Below are 22149 nucleotides of genomic sequence, written 5' to 3'. Positions count from 1 at the left end.
ATCCATTTTCTGTACACCTTTGTCCCTAGTGGGGTCGGGAGGGTTGCTGGTGCCTGTCTCCAGCTAACATTCTGGGCGAGAGGTGGGGTCACCCTGGACAGGTCGCCAGTCTGTCACAGAAACGAAGTTCTCTTCATGCTGAAAACAACTACATATATATGATCTGAATAAGACTTAAAAAATTAACCCTCTGTCCTGAAAACTAATCAGATTTTTATTCCAATACAGTGCAGAGTAAAAAAAAAAAAAAACGTTTCCAATTCAACATGAGAGCCTGATCATACTTCAGAAACAGCAGACATTTTCAATTTCTCAAAACAAACAGTGCTCTCCTCCAGCTTTAAAACTACAAAAGGCTAATAAGTCTGATTGAGGCTAAAGGAGCAGAGCAGCTTTTATATTAATAACTATGGAACATGAAAGTGGTTTATGTATTTGCCTATTGAATCCTCAGGTCAGTTTGGAATATACTGACCTGGATATATGGATGTGGGAACAAAGCCTGAGTCATAAATTAAGCAAAACAATATATCTGATACAATGAGAGATTTGTATTTATGGTTGAGTACAATCCACAGTGCCACATTTACTTGATTGAATTTACATCTGGATTTGACTGGGCCATCCCAACACATGAATATACTGATTGATTTAAGCTTTTCTAAAATCCAAACATGGAGAAGCAGCTTTCAGCTTCTACGCTCTTCTAATCTGAATAAGCTTCGAGAAAACTGCAAAAGAGCTGAAACACTGACTGCCTTTAAATCATGTCTAAAAGCCCACCTGTTTAGAGTTGCCTTTGATTAGTAGTAAGTGGAACATTTGACCAAACAAACTTTTATTCATAACTGTTGACTGAATGGTGCCTTTATGATGTAAAGAAGCTGCCTTGCTGCTGAAATGTATTATAAAAATAAACTTGACTTGACTTGTTTTAATATCCGTTGCTAAACATAGCACCAAAGTTCTGGTGACATTGCCTCCCTAAAACTGTGAGTCGGATCACTTTTCATGTCACCCTGAGAGCAGCTTGTGTCTCCTTGGAAAGGAATATGGCTTACCCCCAGCTCCCCTCAGTGCCTTTTCCACCCCACCCCAGTCATTTAATCTTGGAACAGTATCAAGATAGTGATCTCCCTGTTAACCTCCAAAGAGGAGACAGACACAAAGAGACACCCCACCACACCTTCACCACCACCCACCCCTTCACTTCATCACTCAGCTCCAAGCAGTACACAATAAAAATGCCAGTGTTGAATTAACACCCAAAAGTGTCTATATGTGTCCAACTCAGCAGGTGTTAAAGTAACACTTTTGAAAGTGTTAAAAGATTGACACCCATTTTTTTTTGTTAAATTAACATTGGTCTATAATACTGAAATGGGTTTAAGAAAAGTTAAACTTTCCATTTCTGTGTATTGTTTTGAATATTTTCCACTGGATTTGATTGATATTGGCACCTTGTGGGTCAATTATTTACTTTTTTAACACCACATTATGTTTTGTGATCAACACTACACTGGTGTTACTTTTAATATATTTTAACACTAACACCATTGTAATGTTAATGTGACACTCTGTATTGTTGAATTTAACACCAGCTGACTTGGACACATATAGACACTTTGTCTATATGTTAATTCAACACTGGCATTTTTACAGTGTGCCGGCATGCCAAACAATCCCATTAGCTGGCAGCCAAAAGCCTGAAGCCAGCAACAATATCCTGAAGCGACCGCAGCTTGCTGCTCTCTCCTCCCGTCATGCATGCACTCATGTGTCAGCATACATAATGAACTGAGAGCAACACTGAGCTCTTACACCAAGGAAATTGGCTGCCCCATCTCTCTAAGTAGCTATTTGCAACCCAGCTCTAAACAATTGATGACTACAAGTGAGATTTTCATATGGGCATATTAGTGATGCTGCGGGGAAGAGGCGTACCGAGGAAAAGGATGATAAAGCGTAAAATGCAGCCCTCATCATGTGTAGAGGTAGAGATGCGCATTCACAGTCACACGGGTATTGATAACTCTTAAAACTGGCAACACACTCCAAGGCTGTTGGCCACATATAAATGATTTACCTCACTCTCATATCCAGGTGGCTGTCACAGAGAAATAAGCTGAGGCTTTACCAGCAACCGGAATATTCAAAGTGGCACGTAAAGTTTAATGCTTCTGGGATCTTTACTCGCAGGTTCAGTGAAGACAAACATGGGGAAGTACAACCTAAGATAAAGTATAAAAGGGCACAAGACAAGAGAAGAAGAGAAATGTAAATGTAGAGATGAGTTACTCACTGCTCCTGTCACCTTTCCCCCTCCACCCTCCCTTCTGCTTCCCCGAGTCGTCCCCTGGCACACAGCCTCCAGTCAGCATCTCCGCCGCCACCACCAGTAGGAGCAGGGGTATCTGCTTGCCAGCCATGCCTGCCTCTGAAGGTCTCGTCCAGTGCTAGAGCGGAGAGCCGAGGGCGGCGACTGGAGCTATCCCATGCATGGTCATGCCTCGCGCAGCTGTCCAGAGTGATTCAAAACAACAACATGTCCTCAACGGCTCCCGCCTGGAGCGCCTGCCCTGGGTCAGGTCTCTGCTGAGCGTGGGTCAGACTCAAGGCGAACTCGCCTCCTCCCCGTGACAGAGCACAAACATCACAGCTCTGCACCAAGAAAAAGTAAGCTTGAATTTGTGAGACTCTGAAGAATTGATTTTTTTTCCCCTTGCACTCTTGTTCGTCCTCAGTGTCTCCCAGAGTTCAGTTGATTCGATGGAGACTCAAACCGCGCTGATAAGAAACCTCCATGCAACAGATACAGCACAGGTAGATAGAAGTGATCCTCCCGGATGCAAAGTATAAGTTGCTTTGGTCACTCTTGCCATCGGCGCCCTGGCAGTTACCGAGTGAGGAAAAGTGTCCATGAGCTTGTGTGTATGTCTGTCACCTCCCTCTTCCTCTCTTCGTCTACCTACCGCATGGCTTAGATGACATGAGGCAGTGTTGATGCGAAAAGACGGCATAAATCAAAGCGATGGTTCATGACAGAGCAGCCTTGAGTTTGTCAACAGACTGAGGGAGAGAAAGAGAGCGACCAAGGAGGGAGGGGGAATCTGAAGAGAGAGGCTGAGTGAGAGAACCGGGTGCTGTGTGGATGGCAGTTCCTCAAGTGCAAGGGCTCTTGCACTTTTGAACATATACTCACTGGCCACTTTATTAGGTACATTTGTCTAACTGCATGGTAAGCAAATCAAACATTGACATGGCTGTGATATAGCTTGCTGAAGTTTAAACCTGGACTCAGAAGGGTGAAGAAAGGGGATTTATGAGATTTTCTGAAACTGCTGATCTGCTAGGAGCTACAGCATGTAACTTTTATTTTAAAAAATCAGTTTCATATCATATCAAAAAATCAATAACATATTTGTTAAAACTGCCAGCGCATTGTGAGAGATAATCTGTGAAAAAAATCAGGTTCCTCCACCTCTTGGAACAGGGTGAGATTTAAGAAATAAATCTCACCCTTTATAAAAATCCTATATTCTCTTCTTATAAAAATGACCGACTGCTGTTTTAAATGGACTGGTCAAATAAAGAAAACGGAAGATGTGTGGATGAAAATGCTTTGTTTGTGTCAGAGGACAATGGTTATACTCATTTGATAGAAAGGCAACAGAAGCTTGACAGAAGCTTGAACAACCAATGAGGTTAACCTTAAATTCTCACTTTAAACCTTTGGAACAGATGGTCCGCCTGCCACAGCAGAAACCACACCAACAGCTACTCCTGTCAGCTATGAAGGAAGCTGAGACTGCAATTCAACCAGCCTCACTGAAACTTTTTTAATGGCAGGGTCAGAATTTGGATTAAATTACATATTCATGTATCCATATTTCCTTCCAGTAACACTTCAGACTGCTGGTGTAACCATGCTGGGTATGTTTAGGGGTTCAGTAATTTTAGCTTTCTGAACAATCATTGATCATCAATCTTTAAAAAAAAAAAAAACCTGACCTGCCAATTCTGAATGTGGCCCATATGATATTTCTGACTTAAAAGTTGCTGACTATAGTAACAAAATCGCTGTGTTGGCAATAGTGGGGTGATTAATCTGTCACTCAGCTCTCTCTAACAGCAAAACAAAAGGGAACAGTGAATGATTTTCAGATCTTTGTGGCGGCAAATATAATTAGCAGATTAGATCGATTTCTCATACAACTATTGGCTGATGATCCAAAATTAGGGAAATCTTGTTCCCTTAGCAGAGTTGCTGACCATGCCTGTCTCTTTATGACTTTATTGTCCCCATGCTCCGATGGCCAGATGTAGCAGACTAATACACCATGTCACAAAACTTAGAACCTCTAAATATAACCACCACCTTAGATAAGTGGGTCAAATGTGTGTCACTCGTATCAAAAACATTTCTAATAAAAATGTTTAGTTGAAGAAGTTGGTAACACTTTATTTGAAGGGATGTATATATGTGTATAAGACTGACTTGACACTATCATAAACATGACATAACACCTATCATGAACATGAAGGAGTCTTTTCTACTGTTGTTGTGAAGTGTCATTTGGTAAATAATGATACTTTTAATGCAGATTTTCTTTAAAAGTTGCATTAAAAGTCCATTAAAAGTGCCAACTTTGGATTAAAGTGTCATTATTTATCAAATAATTGAAAGTGTTACCAAAAAATTCAGTTGATTTGGGTGCAGTTAAATTTAAAGGAATGCATAATTTTTTAGCTAAAAAGTTACAATTTCTCCATCAAGAGTAACAATGTACAAGATTTGTAACACAAACTGCCTGATTATCCATCCTGCTGTTAGATTTCTGCAGTTAAAGTATTAAACTCTATTACTACGACTCACATTGACTTCATGCAGAGACTAAAGCCACACTCCTCATAGGTACACAAAAGCTCACACACCCCACAAAGACTATTTTTGTAAAAAACAAGCTCAGCAAGTTTGGGTTTAGAGTTACACAGCTCGTTTCCTCCAGCTGCCCTGGCTGTCAGAAGGCAGGTGAGTGCAGGTTAACGTGGGAAACTGAAGGCGTCAGCAGCAACCCCCCCTCTCTGCATATCCCAATGTCTCTTTCATGTGACCTTCATTGTTAAGTGAAAAGCCATCAAAAAGAGTGGAACACTGTCATTAACGAAGTATTCACACTGATTCGGCTGTTTTTATATTTAACTGTGGTATTAACCACAAACCAGCACACGCTAGATCAGTAAGATCAAATGGAGAACATTCATTTTACAACCCAGCCATTTCTGTAAGCTACAATGTGAGTTCTTCTGATTAACAGTGGTTCCTGAAAGTTTACCTACCTTCCTGAAAATGGGAAGTTTTTGTAAAGGATCTATCCTTTTTTTCCACATCCATATATGTGACATATTTTATTTAATATCGAACAGAAAAAAACTAATGCTAGTAGAAAATATGAAGAAAACTTTAAAAGTTCTAACAGCCTTGATGTACATATTCAATCAAATATTTTCTTGAAGTGCCTTTTGACTCGATTTCAGTATTAAGTCCTCCCAGCATCCCACATCAAAACTCCACACTCTAAACTTCAAAAACATTGTTCCAGCTAGCAAACGTTTACCACAGTCGGTGATGTTGCACCATCTCCACAGTTCACTGATGGTAATATGATCAGTGCTGCTTTGTGGCGTAACCTCAAGTTTTGCAATCTTCTTACTGTCCCATATTTACTTCTATTATTGATTTTTTTAAACAAAATAAAATCCATTGCATTAATGTGAAGCAGTTTTTTTTGTACCCTTCTCCTGACTAATACCTTTGAACAATGAGATCCTTTGGATGCTGTGTGCCTTTTCTGCAAGATATGGCGTAATGTAATGAATATAGAAGTCTGGACACTAATATAATGGCTGAACTCAGACTCAGTTAGTTAATTAGACAGTTAACTTGTAACTGATTGAAAGATATGAACTTCATGATTGATATGCCTGGAAAGCATAGACTAGTACACTCCAAAATCTCATGACTAAATGCTAAAATCTGTGTCGTCAAAGTTTTTATATGTGCAATTCAATTCAGTTTATTTCTAAAGCGCCAATTCACAACAAATGTCTCAAGGCACTTTACAAAAAAGTCATTTCTATTCAATCATATTTACACAACAACATTTCAGTGGCACAAAATGTCCCAATAAAGGTGGAAAACGTTCACATAGTGTCATGGTTTAATTTTCATTAAAAAGGCGTGTACTCTTGAGAGTCTCTGTGTACGCTTACCTTTCTCAGTCTTGGATTAGGTCCAGTCACCCTTGCCATTATTTAATAATGTGGAAAATAACTTACAGAATGATGCCCTATTTGTCACTTATGTAAACCTGATGAAGTAGTTCTATGCGACGCCGCAGCCATAGATGTAATTAAGAGTGTTATGTTGGCCACTGATGGAAGTCTGATTAAAAGAGCTCTCTAGTGATTAGGCCTCTGGAATAATTACCAGCACACAAAGGACATGCCACTTCAGCCCCTCAGGATGCCAGTGCAACTCTCTTACTACCTTCTTAAATGTCACTGCTAATACTGGCTGAAAAGACGTTCAGACAATGGAGTGCAAATTACATGCCAGACGGCAGAACTTTCAAACTGTCGACAGGTAGCCTCATCTATCACTCTTAACGATATCAATTTTTTTTTTTTCAAAGATATGAACTTCATGATTGACATGCCAGGAAATCCATTTTCAAAGCATACAATAGTGCATTGCAAAATTACTAATGCCCATTGAATTTTCCACATTTTGTCTCTTTACAACCACAAACTTTAATGTTCTTATGTGGGATTTATTGTAGTAACGCAGCACAAGGTAGAACAAGATAGTGGTTTTCAAAAATGGAATATTTAAAACATTTTACATTTTTTTTTCCTAACAATTGGCAAAAAACTACTCAAACTCAGTTGAATTAGAGAACTTCAAGTCTTGTCATGGAGCCTGAATTGATTTTAAGTTTTGACTTTGACCAGGCCATTCAAACAATTGAATATGTTTTGACCTACACTGCTCAGGTGCAGCTCTGGTTCTAATCGTTGGGTTGTTGTCCTGCTGAAAGATGAATGTTAGTTCCAGTTTTCAGTAACAAGATGTAAACCTCAAGTTTGTGATAGCAGGAAATCAGTCTGGTTAAGAGGGAAGTAGCAACACAACATATAGCTTAGCATAGCTGCAATACAAAAGTTTAGCTTTTCACCATTTGAGTCATGTCATCGATCCTCCTATTGGTATTTTAAAAGCACTTTTCAGAATAATGGTGGCCATGCTGTAAGTTGTTTATTCACTTTTAGCATGTTTAGCATACACAAGCGTAATTGACAGCACTGATACCCTCCTCCTGCCTTTGATTGGTTGTTTTTGGTGGGGGGTGTAACATTAATGCAGGTGTCAATCAGGAAGTCGATGTTTTCAGATTATCTGTCTCATATTCTACTGTCGGAAGATAGTGGTAGTTTTAAGAAATATGTAAAAAAAACATTTATTTCTAAAAATGATGCAGCTTTAACAGAGGAATTCATAAATGTGTCCAGTATTGTAAATGAGGTAGAATTTAAATAATCTCATAAGGAATATTAAGACATTAGATTTTTTTTTTCCACAAAAGAAAAAAGATCCTTAAACAAGGATCTTTATTTTTGGAAATAGCAAAAAAAATATATTTATGACTCTATCTTTACTGTTTTCATGCAAACTTCTCTGCCAATACAAAAATGTATTTCTGACAACTGAATCACCAGATCCTATTTTGCTGGTCGGTGTGGTGCTTAGGCTGCTCCCACTCTGGCCCGTTTTCACTCAGCCTGTGGGAAGTGACAGCATGGTTGATGGATGGTACAAAAACATCCAGCAGAGAGAAACAGGCGAGGAAACTGGACATGAGTACACAGCTTGGAGCACAGCAAGACACTCAGGGAAGGGGAGGGAGAGGGTCTCTGTCCAACTCTGAGCCCCTCAAACACTCAGCAACAACAGCGCTGCAACTTCAGTGATGAACTTTTAAGACAAACTAGCCGTTTTTTCACATTTGGAGCAGAGACAAAAAAAAAGTCACCTGATGACTTTAGTGTCAGGTTTGCTTTTAACGCAGTTTTATATAAAACCAGTAAGAAACTGTCTAAAGTGCATCTTTGTTTCTGTGCATTATTTGAACTTATTGCACAGCTATATCTATGCTGTACTTTCTATTTTATTTTTATTATAGCTCCTTAATGTCTGCAATGAACAGCAAAAACAAAGAATACTACAGAAGATTAAGTTCAAGTTTAAGGTCAAGATCATTTCAGCAACACGGCAGTTCAAAGTGCTTTAGAGGATAAAACATCATAGAGTCACCAATAGTGAAACAAGCAACAAACATTTAGGTGCCATATAGGTATCGATAAAGCAACCAAAGGTTAAATTAGGAAAAAAAATTATATTAAATTAAAAATATAAGATAAAAGCTAAACCAAAAAGATACAGTTAAGCTGAGCACGTTTACACCTTGGCAAATTTAGAATTTAGAAGAAGTTTGTATCTGGTAGGAAATGAGACTTAGCTCTGAAAACATAATTCAAATGGTAAAAGCCTTGAACAGTTTGTTTAAATAATAATTTATTTCCATTTAAATTACTGTAAATAAAACCATCAAAAGTGAATTATACCCTTCTTAAAAATTTATGGAAAAAAGTTCAAAGAAAATAAAACAGAAACCTGTCATGGAACTGAATTCAAGATTGTTTCTGTCACAAGAATAATTTTGTTTGTATATAATTACATAATCTCCATTATTTTGTTAATTTATTTCTTACATTAATTTTTGCTATTTAAATCAACGTTAATGTTTTGCCACAAGCTCTAAAGACTAATCTAAAGGAGGCAAGCCCACAACATTTGTGAAACATGCATGAACATCAAGTGTAGCAATGGGGCGAGGGGACGCTCCCACACATTGAAAACAAGATAAAGGCTGTTCTGACAAGTTAAGGGGGGGAGGAAACCAGTAATGACTGGTCAAAGTCTTTAAAGTACTTCAAAATCAATTCTAAGCCAAAAAGTCGACCAATGCAGAGACTTCAACACTGAAGTAATGTGCACTTTTGTTTTGGGTCCGGCAGCTGAATTTCAGGAAGGATGTGTCTGTGTTTATTAAAACTATAATATAACTCACACACCTCCCTCCGTTGTCAACATGATTGGGGGGAATTTTAATGATAGTGCTTTGGCGGAAAGCAGACGGAGCATAAATCTGCCATCGGGACTCTGGCTGTCCAGTGACACTGTGATGACAGCTTGGCTTCAACCTGCTTACCGGAGCTCTTAGGACGCCATATTTCATGACCACCTCAGAAACCACTCCGACGCCCGGGGGGTGTCCGCCCAAAGCAAAACCTACAACAGTGACACCCTGGTGTGGAAACACCAGGGTGTCACTGAAACCCAGAGAGTGGGGCTGAGGGGCAAATGGCAGAGGAGAAGCAGCTCCTCCTCTCTTCGTCCTGTTTCTGACTGAGTTATGTTCGCAGCGTACAGAGGATGATGAACGCAGCCACACCCAGGATTCATGGCCAGGCTGGGTTATGGTGCCCCACTCAATCAGCACGGCTGTCCAACCCACACTTCCAGCCTTCTCTTTCCCAACACACACACACGCACACACACGCACACACACACACGCGCCCACGCCCACGCACGCACACACACACACACTTAATCCTCCTCCTCCAACAGCTCTTTCCAATCAATGAGAACACACAAAGGGGACGCAGCTGAAGGGTAATGCAAGAAGAGAAAAATAATGTGATAAACTGCAAAAAATTGGAAAAAAAAAACAAAACAAGAAACATAGCAGCATTGTGGTATAGCTACAAACTTTCAGTTTAAACAGCTGTATTAATATTACTACAGGTGATTAAGAAACAGCTCCACTTTTACTGCATCTGCTCTATATGAGGATCAGCTGGATGGCTGCCATTTGCCCCTCAGCCCCGCTCTCCGGGTTTCATTCTCTCTAATGGCTGTTGTCAATGCTCTCACCTTGCAGAGTTTCCAGCTAGCTCCTGATAGCAGTGGCGGCCCTGTGATTTACAGCTGCTCTGGTAGCTAAGGCCATCTGGACCTTAACTGCCCTTCAACACTCAGCCTTAGGATCTGCACCATTCCTGCAATGCATGCCTCGTGTTTTCTCTGTAAATATCCAATCCATCCATTTTTTTTTCAGCTAAATAGATTGTAAATGAGATATATTTGTTCATTTGAGTATGGCTCGTGCAACTGATAAAAGGTGGGTGTATGGATCCAAAATGTCGATAATAGTTTCCAAGTTACAGTGGTGACCCAGAGATGGGGCCATGTTGGCCACCCCGCAGCCCCTATAGAGAATTATATTCAGCTTATAAAAAGTTATCTTCAATCAAGACATGAATATAAACCCCCAAAATAAATCCATTTATAATATAAAAAAACTAAAATATAATAATATAAATACATTTATATATACTTCCACACTGTTTGATATGAAATCAGTAAACATTTCCCATTTTAGATGGGATTACCAAAGATTTCTCTATTTGTTAAATGCTAGAATACTGGGAGAATGTTTTAAGGCAATTTTTATTACTTTCTTCTTTTACTTTCTTTACTTTCTAATTTACTTTTTAACCTTATAAATTTATTTAGTTATTTAGAATGTTTTGGAAGAGGGGTCAGAAGGTATTCTTTTTTTTAAACTGTGACACCTAGTAATTCTTAAGAGCCTGGTTTGGCTGTCCACATGAAAAGTTTCTGAGGAGTGCCACTGCTATGTTGCTATCAGTATCAGATTAATACTTTAGTATCAGTTTCCCTTTTGAATTATTTTGTTTTTGTACTGACAATTCTCAATTTTTTCAAGATTTTGCTTTGATTTACTCTTAAATGACAATTTTTGTCATTCTTCTATTTAGGAAACAATGCACACCATCTGGTTTGGTTCCTCCATTGTTTCTGTTTCTTATGTTAATATTATTCAAGTATTTTGTGACACCTATTAATTTTTTAATAAAATAATTCAAAGGAAAATCCACAAAATGCATAATATTAATTTGTTTGATGATGTGTCACATTAAATTGTACATTTATTTACTTGGTGTTGAATTGATACCATAATTTGCAGTATAACACACCTCAACAAGAAGTTAAAAGCACATTATTCTAGAAAGAAAAAAATCAGCCCAGTTCACTTAATCTGTATTTAGGTCCATAATATCACGAGAAACAGAAGGCTATGTTTATTGGTACGTATTAGAAAACAAAAGAAAACAAGTTTTGACAGATTTTGAAAGATTCTTAAACCTTTCAATTTTAAAAAGTTCAATGTTGGATGTCTGAAAAAGAGCTTGACTACAATGGAGTACCTTAAATAGCTTCATGATTTAGCAGCACAGTGGAAATGAATGCAGTCTGAACTTATAGGACTTCAGCTTCACTGAATAACTTCTCTGCTCCTGATTGAACAATGGAGGATGATTTTTTTTTTCTTCCCTCTTCCCTCTGATGGGAGATGGGAATAATGGCAATGGAATAGGCTGTACTGCAGACTGACATGATGTAAGGCTGGACTCGTTATAAAACTAGTCTTTCTTTTCAGCTGAAGTAGCGGATGATGCAGCAAGAAACATGTTTGAGATGTAAAGACCTGACCAGCAGTGAGGCTTTTACGGATGCATTCACACCAGCCCTGTTTAGCCTGCTTTATTCCAACTCTGGTTCGTTTGTCTTGAAAGTTTGGTTCAGAACAGATTTTTATAAAGTAATAACAAAACAAATAACTACATGACATTATCTATGTCACAAACCATATCTAAGATTTTAGAAAAAAGCCCAACAGGCAGTTTTTAAGGATTAGCTACTAAAGTTTTTCACATAATTCCTCTTGTAGCTTTTCATTAAAAAAAATAAAAAAAATGTTCAGTGTTATCTTGACAAAATATCAATTTTCTTAATTAAATTAAATTGTGCATAAAGTTGGAAGTTACCAGTTCTAGGAAAAGTTGAACACCACAGCAGTCTGGTTGGTTGCTGTCATCCTTCTGTGCTAAAGCAGGATGATCGTCAACAAGCTGACTGTCAGACAAACGGCTGCACAAAATAGGAGAATATTTTATGGAGTGTGAAGCAATTTAAAGTTGCTCCTCCCACACAACAAAATCTGAACTTTAACACGTTGGTGTTCCGTGAACCCAGCTCTGTGTTAATGTATCCTGTTCTGGATTATGGAGCTGCATTTTTTTTTTATTACCCTCGCCTCCAGTTGAATGTGTCCCTACAGAGCCTTCTGTTGCCGTTTGTGTGCAGTATGGACTGGCTGATGAGAACCAGGTGAAACATCTGCTGTCACATAAAAGGTGTTAGAGAATTAAACACACACTCATACAAACCTGAAAACAGGTGCAGATGTTCAGAGGGTGCTGCGGAGGTCAGCCTCTGCAGTGTGACAAACCAACCAACAAGAGGCGCTGCTGGACTTATTAAGTACCAGGTTGGTCTCGGTATCTCCTCCGTGATAACAGATCCACCTGAGAAAACCGGGGTTAATGTGTTCAAGTGACTTTCTAATGAGATCCGCTCAGATTAGCTCTGTAAATCAGACATTCTTCTGCTACGAGATCTCTTTCATCACCAAGAGGTGCAATATATCATTTAAGGATAGGATCTTTTTCAGAGTCGAAGGGGAGATGCAGCTCTATTAAATAACTAGGCTGATACCTGAGAAATAATCAAATTACCTGTATGTAATGAAAACAATAAGAAATAATTTATTATTATTATTATTATTATTATTATTATTATTATTATTATTATTATTTCGCTATTATTTCATTAACAAATGTTAATGAAGAATCCAGGAAAATAATACCAGTAAGAAGAGCTTCAGTAGGGCCTTAAAATGTTTAAAGTTTGTATATATCTTTATTATTTGCTTCTCCCATCAACTTTTCTTAATTCACTGGGCAGCATTCATTAAAAAAAGTTTAGATTATTCTTCAGATTTATGATTTTCAAAGAAAATTATAAAATATTTATGTATGAACTTAAGCTCTTCAAATGTTTCTATTTGTTGGAGTATATTCATAATATTACTGGAATAAGTCTGCATTCTCTTTAAATTACAGTTTGTTGCACAAATGGGTTCATCAAATGACTGGAAACATGAAACTGCTTTTTCTACAAAATGAATAAATAAAATATAATAAAATTCCCAATTTTTTTCTAAAATTATCTGGTTAACATGTACAAAAGTAAACCAAGGTTTTGTTTTGTACATAAAACCGACATAAACCTGAAAATATTTGTCCCACAAGTTCCAATGCCTGTTGTTCCACTAATCACACATGAAACGGAATGCTACCTTTCATGGCCACACGGGGGCACTGTGACCCAGTCCACATTCCCAACCAGCAATTTGAAACAGGCAAAATTCATTCTTCATCTCTAGAGATAATGAAAGAGCAGATTTTGTAGAGTTATTTTGAACAGCAAGTATCTTTTCCACGTGTCTAGAAACTTTATTTCACTTCACTTTATCTCATTTATTTTGCTCATTTGCCAAAAGAAGACAGAAGAAAATAAACTTTTCTTTTTTTCTTTGATCAAACCCAAAGAAACAGAACAAGTGTGGGCTGAACTAGTATGTATTTCCTCCATCCTTTATCCATTATCTCTTGAAAAGATTTTCTAAGTAATATACACTACATATCGATGCAACAAAGGAGAACTTAGCAGTTTGTTCCCTCACCATTACACAAAGGTTCATGTTCAGTAAGGTCCAATGAAATTGGAATAATTGAAATAAATCACTTTTTGCAATAAATCTATCATATTAATTTTCCTCTCAACTGAATTACTTGAATTACTTACTAATTTAAATAATTGTCAAGGATATTCTAACTTATTGAGATCCACCTGTATTGTATAAATATCCATGCTTTGATTGAAATTATTTACTGGTCCAAAAGGGGGCAGTAGAGCGTTGCGTTGTGAACCTAACTGGGAGAAAGAAAACTCCCTTCCAAGTGTTAACTCTCCACTTTGGAGCCTCCTCACGCCGTTTCATTGGGACTAATTAAAAGTGGCCTTCATCAAAAGCAAAATGTTAATGTTTGATTCATTTTGTTCCCAAAGTGAAAGCAAAGATGCAGCAAAGGATTCCTTTCTCTAACTGGTCAAAGTAAACACATGCATGTTTAAACTACATGATATGATGGATTAAATACTCCTTTTACTCCTCATTCCCCCGCCGCATTCCATAATCTACTTTACACTCTCATTTTCTACGTTTTTCCCTTTTAAATTGACAAAGTAATAAGCCTCTCTTATTCATATCTGCGCAGTTTAAGTTTCCAGAAGAATTCTTTCTTAATAGTGAAATAATAAACAGTGGAAGTAAAACGCCATCTTCTCTGAGGGGATATTTAATGTGACAACGGACAGGAGATTAAGTTGAAAAGTGAGGCCGCAAGTTATTTTGAGGAGGAGGAGGAAGAGGAAAAAAACGGGTGAGGGAGCAGGAAGATAGCACAGGATGTCGCAAATAATTCCCGTGCAGCGTGGAGTCAGCCAACACATGAGGGGAATAATCATATGGAGATGATGGTGGCATCTCTGTGATTAATGGGTCCATTTTCTTTGCGCAGCTTGGATAGTGGGTCTACTTGGCCCCATTAGGAAGGAGCCCAAAGCCACCCGGTTCTGCTGTATGCCATTCATCAGGCAAACACGACAAGCCGCAGAAAGTGTTTAGTCTCCAGCGAACATGAAATGTGCTCCATGATTCCTAGGTTCCTCTTCTATTTGTCTGTGGTGTGATCAGTTCATTCAAACACCTGGTGTAAGATAGAAATCTGAACTCCTATCTTTAATAATTGCCTCAACCTGGAGAGGCAGGAAGTTATATCTGTTTCCCCTCCTTATTTACCCTCCACAACTTGGAAGCGCTGGTCTGACAGGCGCAGAGATGTGTCGGTTCCTCCTTTTAGAAAAATATGCAAATCCACTGTTAAATTTCATTTTTCTAATCCCTTTAATCAGAAACAGGGGAATAAAGCCAGCTGGTAGGAACCCATGTTAAGATGTAATTAAGCATCTGATTGAATTTCAGTGCTTACCAGAGTGTGTGTGCCAAGGCAGTGGAAGAGAAGGGGGAGGAGGTTGGGGGTTGGATTGAGCACTGGGGTTGGTGGAGGGACACATTGCCCGTTGATAGGGGACCTGGAGCTCCTGGCGGGCTTGGTATTTTCCAGCATGCTCTACTGCATGAGTGAACAGCGATCAGAGGCGTGTTTTCTTATTTATTTTTTTACATTACAACGAAACCCTGAATGTCAATCACCTCCCTGCTGGTGCTGAAATGGGGTTTCTTCTGTCTGTTTCTTCTGAGTCCCAGAAAGCAGTCTAACTGCATGTTGCCCCTACCGACCAATTTATAAAGAATAGCAGCAAATAGATTGTTATCATACAGTGTTTGCTTGTTTGGGAATAGTGACAGATTTATTCCCTCTAGATCTTTAATGTTAAGAATAACCATGATACTGTGCACACAATGTCCAGGTACCTGGTCTTACTAAGCAGTCATACACCAAACTCTTTTTTAGTTAGTTTGACCCAGACTTCCCTCTCCCTAGACACTTGGGCCAGCTCCTCTAGGGGAACCCCAAAGCGTTCCCAGGCCAGCCAAGAAATATAGTCCCTCCAGTGAGTCCTGGGTCTTCCACTTGGTCTCCTCCCAGTGGGACATGCCCAGAACACTTCACCAGGGAGGCGTTCAAGAGGCATTCTAACCAGATACTCAACCAACCTCAACCGGCTCTTCTCAACGTCCATCCAAGATGGCCAAGCTTCTCACCTTGTTTCTAAGGGAGAGCCCAGACACTGCAGAGGGAATTCATTTTGGTCGCTTGTATCCACAATCTCATTCTTTTCGTTACTAGCCAAAGTTCATGATCATAGAAAAGGGTAGGAATATAGCTTGACTGGTAAATCATGAGCTTTGCCTTTTGATTCAGCTCTCTCTTTACCGAGACAGACCGGTATGGCGCCTGCTTCACTGCAGATGCAGCACCAATGTGCCCATCGATCTGCTTCATTTTTTTCCTCATTCATGAGCAAGACCCCAAGATACTTAAACTCCTCCACTTGGGGCAGGACCTCTTCCCCAACCCGGATAAGGCACTCTGCTTTATCCTGGCAGCTCAAGACCACAATCTTGCTAACCAAAGCAACAGAAAATACAAACCCAGTTCACAAGTAGGTACAGATTTATGTTAATTTCTTAAATAAAATTCCAGTTCACTACACTGATGTTTGAAGTCTTAAATAAACATGTTAAGACACATTTTCATGGCATTGCAAATTGCCTTTGGCTCCCGATGTCAAATTCACCAAAAACACAATCTGTAACAAAATTCCTTTGTCCAAAATTCTGACTCATGACGACTGCTGACACCAGTTTGTGTTCTCCGAACAAAGGCTTTGATATACAGAAGACCCATTACAAGGATCCTTAATTACCAAATGATGCATAAAACCTGTGGGTCTTTGTAGCAGAACATGTGAATAGGACAAGAAAGGTAGAAAAAGATGGGTGACAGGAGTTGACAGGTCATCATGTGGGTACCCTCCCTACGTCCTTCCCCAGCCATCCTTCACCTTCGCTCTGTGTCATGGCCATCAGCCCCAAAAGGCCCATCTGCTGAACAAGCTGCCTGACAAACAGACTCATCCCGGCTTAAGCAGGCAACTATTTTCACTCAAAACAATTCAACAGTATAGCAATATTGTAACTCACCATATTTACAACTTAAATGTCAAGGATTTTGTGTGATAGATGGCTATAGAAGAAGTCTATAATTCTGAAGTGAAAGAAAACAATACTTTTTCAAACCTTTTTTTTTTATAACTAACTATTAAGATATTGTGACAGACCCCTAGGGGACTCCACTCACATCCAGATGACTGGATATTAAATGTGTAAAACAATAACAGTTTTTTGGTACTGATACTCTATGTATTGTTACTTTGGTGATCTCAGTTGGAGTTGAGTAGGCAATAAAAATCTATCAAAGGCAGCAAAAAAACTCAATATGTCTGTCCTACAGGACAATTACCCTCAAAGACAGCTTGAACCACAATAAAATGGTTTTGATCAATTTATAATGTTCATATGACCTGGTCAAACTTCAGACCTAAATGTGATTGTGAATCAATAGCAAGGCTTAAAAATGGTATCCACAAATAGTCTCCATCCAAACTGATGGAGATTTGACTATTTTTGAAAGAGGAATGGGCAGAAATGTCCGTCTCAAGGTGGAAACCTGACACATCTAAAAAGATTTGTAGCTGCAACAAAACATGGGGTATTATTCTGAGTTAAATACAAAGACATACCAGAACGAATCGGAAATTAACTGTAAAAAGTATTGAAAACCATAAACTTATGGTTTTGCTTCACAATGATTGTGTTCACTTACCACATGAAATCCTAATAAAATCCATGGAAGTCTTTGGATTTCACATGACAAAATGCAAAACAGGGGTATGAAAGCTTTTACAATGCAATCTATTTTCCACCTTCTTTCACAGCCGTTTGCTTTGTTGTAATTACAGAGGAAGTCAGTGCTCAACATTATTGTAGAAGCAGACTTTTCTCCTATTGTATTTAGGCTGGCAGATTTAATGGCACACTTTTGAAGATATTTACTCTATGTGTACACAGCTTTAGATAAGTCTTTGTCCACAAACAGCAGAGAGAAGAGGAAGTGTTTTGTGTATTTGTTTATAATTCATTGTCAGAGATCGACAGCCTTTTGTCAGGGAGACAAAAGGACAGAGAGGTAAGCAGCAGTACAGAGAAAGGTGATATATGATCAAACGCGAAAGCAGTATTGATTTTCCTCGATTGTGTTTGCTCCGTTTGCCACTATTAAATATGGATTCTGCTCAACTGCCATCTTGACTTTGTCTTGAAATTGACACCCTCTCCATAAAAGGCTGTGACTTTTCCAATAAAGCTTCGAAAGATCAGTCTGACATGGCTCGAGACTGTGTTTGATTGGGTTCAGATGCAAGAGAGTCAATCCCATACAGAAGCCACCAGGTTGAACAGCGAGGAAGAGTGAAGCAGTGATGCAAAATCTATGGAAGCACATCTGCAACCTTTATGGTGTTGGTAAAATACACATTGCTACCAACACATATATGTATAGACGTAAAATATTTATAACCTGACAATAGAAAGTGCTAAATGCTTGTTTAAGCTGTCTAATCCCAAAGTTTTCGATGTTATTTGAATATTTTCTAATCCATAGTTACTGGTGTAGAGCAATAGTTGCTAGTTGCTGGTTAGATGTCTTGGTATCAAAAAGTGAAAATGCGTTATAATTCTGAGCCCATTTCATCCATCTGCTTCCTGTATGTATGTGCTAGCACTGCTGCGCTGAGTTAGCCACAGACACACTGCCCATAAGAGAAGCTAAAGCTTTGTAATAGGGAATATATTGATCATTCAAGCCAAAGCATTACGTGTCAGAGTCAGCAGAACTACTTTTTCTGTCAGCATACAGCTAATTAAAACTCCACTAAAGAAATTTTACGAGCAAAAATAACTAGCAAATCAAAACATGCTAGAATTAGCCTCATGTTAACAACTGCGGCACAACAATAAGCAGAACCAACAGATTATTAAAGACAGTATGAGTTCACTAAAACATACTGTATGGTTAGAAACAACCAATAAAACTACGGCCATTTTGTATGACACATTACAAGAACAGTATATTGACTTTCACGACATACTGACCTGCAGAACTGGATCCCACTGGCAATGCAAAGAACTAGACCCTCAAAGCACAACAAGAGTTTGTTGTTTTTTTTGGGTTTATTTTTGTTTTTTCCAATCTGCCAGCACTTCTGGTGTGTTCTGTTTGTACTCAAAATTTGGACATTCTGAGTTTCCAGCTGGAAATACAAGAACTCCCTTATAGTAATTCCTCAGTCAAATTTCAAACACAGCTGCCACATTTAATAAAACACTGTGAAAAGTGGAGGTAAAAACAACTTAGCATTTCTGATCATTAGTTCAATATTATTTATACTCCAGGTAAATATAAATTTGAAATAACTTGGTGGTAGCTGGAAGTAACATTAAGTCCAGAGTCCCAATATGAATCTGATAGAGAACCTGTGGAGGGAGCAAAAACATTGTGTGACAGCACCTCCAGGAAACAGAGCTTATCAATGAAGATAAATCGCAAAAATACCAGTAGAAACAATTAGTCAGTAATTTGAGTGGTCAGCGTTTATAAGGTTTGATTGCCGAAATGCCAGTAAAGATTTTTTTCCTTTGAGGAAAAGGAAAGGACATGCAGTTTATTACTACTGATGTCTATTTTATGTCCCCTAACTTAATTGTTGCTGAAAGGGAGATTTTGTTGATTCATTTGACCTGATTCCTGTTCTGCTTTTAAACTAAAACAGTTTTTAAAACTGACCAGTTTGAGTCAGTGTACTTCAGGTCTTAAGTGTTAGATGTGAATTACATTTGAAAATCGGTTTTAAAAAATGTTCTTCATTGTAAATGGTATTTTCTTCTGCTTTGTTTCTATGTATGATAAAATAGGGAAAACTGTCATTGTGATATTCAGGTAATATAAAAAAAGCGTATATAATATAATGCTCATCCCTTGACAGAGCTTTAACAATTCCCCCACAAATACAAGCTGGGAGTAATAAAACGTTGCATTCAGTGTCATTTTATTCTGAATAAAAGAAGTTGTTCTGACCTCAGAACAGTCAATCCAGAGGTGGGAGGTGCACACACACAGTAAAAAGTGCTTTTGTCATCATATTTTAGAGACAAAAAAAACTAATATCTTCAAGGTATGAAGCCTAAATAAACAACATTCCATCATTCCGTTGCTGCTCTAAGCTGACAGATCATTTTAAAATGCAGTTTTGAAAATAAAAAACAACACATTTGAGTCAGGACTACTAAAACAATAAGATACGGATAGTGACATCGCCTCTTTAAAGGTACTGTCTGAAAATCTCTCAAAATAATGACAGATGCCCTTTCTTTCGAAAAGAAAGGACATTTTAAAAGAAAATACAGAAAAATGAGGGGGTTAGCTTATTTACTCTAAAGATCATCCAGGCAGGAAACATTGAAGCAAACAAGTGAAAGAGGTCCCATCACAAACTCTCAGTAGGACACACTTTTTGCCTTAGGTTTATCAGCAAATGGAATCTTGACTTTAATGGAAGGAATAACCCAAGGCTCTATCATGGGAACACAACATAATACTGTCTTCGCTGCCTTGGAGAAGGAGGAAACAGCCAAACTGACAGCAACTGTCTGTGAGCACACAGCTCATCAGGTAAGCAAGTGCTTTGTTTCAAAGCGAATTTAACTTTTTCCATCACCTCTGTAACTGTGAATCCTAGAGCTGTTAAATCCTAAATGGCTCTCTCTTCAAACAATTAACTGGTATATTTTGCCATGCTAATCAAAATCAATTGTAACTCTTTTTTCTCAATGTCTTAGCCAAATGAGAGTAACATTTGCCTGCCTTGTACTAACATGTTTTTTATTTTTTTTTATTTCAAGTATGAAATCAGGTGATCTAAAATCCCAATAATTACACTGCAGAAAAAGGAAAAGTTGTAAGAAGCATATTTGCGCCTTAGAACAAAATCTATGAAAATTTTTTAAATAAAATGTTAAAATGAAATTTTATTTGCTGTTTCTACATTCCCATGTTTCAACTTTGCGAAAAGGAGAAGCTGCTTCTTAATCCATTCAATATGATAAAAGTAACCCTCCTGATAGTATCTGCCATATTGTTCAGTGACTGTGATGATGCTCTTATCAGAAAAATAACTTGCAAACATAATGAAGTTTGAGTATGAATTCTCTTCATATTTCCCTCATTTCTTTTGTTTCCACTCTTGCTAAAAACCATAAGCATTGCCTTACAGGGAAACATGGTTGACGCACATTAAAGTCCACAGATTTTGACCTTCAGATTAGTAAACACAGACTCACAGATGTACTGACACTGAATTATGCAAGCACACACATACACACATAACTAAGTATGTGGTCATATACGTAGGTATGTCACCATCACAAAGCCAGTCTCATTATTCTGTGTCCCTTGACATTTTAAGCACCGCAGTGAGCTCCCATATTAATCTTGAGCGGAGCATCTCCTGTTTCCTGTGCATTCTTGCCCCTAATGACAGTTTTATCATAACTTATTATTGCAGACCCAACCCTGAGTTAAAATTATGTAAATGGTGTATGTTTGGCGCTCAAAAAAACATCTTTATGTTTTGCTCAATGGTCGCTCAAGCGGGAATCTAATTTTGCTCTCCGACAGCCTAAATGAATCGCCTTGTTACGGTATGAATAATGGTCTAAGCAGTGGGAGACGGGGGGTCGACCAGCCGAAGGTTGAGAAGGAGAGACCCACTTAGTTAGACGCCGCCTTATCGGATTGTACCTCCGCCTCATTCATTACCTTCCATCACTTCCCTTATTTGCAATAAGCAATATCATTACAGGATGATTTGCCTCAAACGCGGAGTTGAACTAACGTCTAGAGGCCGGAATAAATGCTCCAAGATTTGTAATTTGGGCTGCAATATAGGCTGGTAATAAAGCTTCAGATTCACTCACCCACACAAACCCACCCACGCACACACACTGCTCTCTTTGTTTTGCCTGTGCCTCTTTTTCAGACTCACACTACATTAGGGCAAGCAGTAATGCAAGGAATAACACTTTTGAGTATGCTGGGATTTTCTGAAATGTACAATATCTTAATTGGCTTTAAAGTATGAGAAAAGTCCAAAGTTTCTGTCCCCTGTGTTTCTGTCACTGTCCTTAAATGACCGCTTCTTTCTCTTTGTCTTTTTCCTTCCTCTCACACTCACGTTATCACACTCTAGCCACCCAATTTATTAAGGTATTTATTATCACAAGCTGCAGGCCTGATTTCTCTATTTCTGCAGATGACAATGCTTTTTGCACACCACGTTTCCCTGATAAGGCCACAAAAACAAATCTCTTTGACCTACCATGGCCTTCAAAG

General features: G+C 38.4%; 1 protein-coding gene across 3 annotated transcripts in view; it reads right to left on the bottom strand.

Annotated features, from left to right (window-relative positions):
* LOC103129234 (roundabout homolog 2-like) overlaps window positions 1-22149 on the bottom strand; it is a 187102-nt gene that overhangs the window by 79445 nt on the left and 85508 nt on the right. For 2 of the 3 annotated variants that reach the window (XM_016664913.1, XM_016664916.1), the window contains exon 1: window positions 2303-3087. The exons of the other annotated variant lie outside the window; for it this stretch is intronic. In XM_016664913.1, coding sequence (XP_016520399.1) covers window positions 2303-2429 — 127 coding nt within the window. In that variant the 5' untranslated portion in view covers window positions 2430-3087. Of the gene's footprint in view, window positions 1-2302; window positions 3088-22149 lie in introns of those variants that run through there. 3 annotated transcript variants of the gene reach the window in all.

The sequence above is a fragment of the Poecilia formosa genome, unplaced genomic scaffold (genome assembly GCF_000485575.1).
Source record: "Poecilia formosa unplaced genomic scaffold, Poecilia_formosa-5.1.2 Scaffold528, whole genome shotgun sequence".
In the NCBI taxonomy this organism is placed as follows: Eukaryota; Metazoa; Chordata; class Actinopteri; order Cyprinodontiformes; family Poeciliidae; genus Poecilia; species Poecilia formosa.
This window is presented reverse-complemented; position numbering and strand designations above follow the sequence as displayed.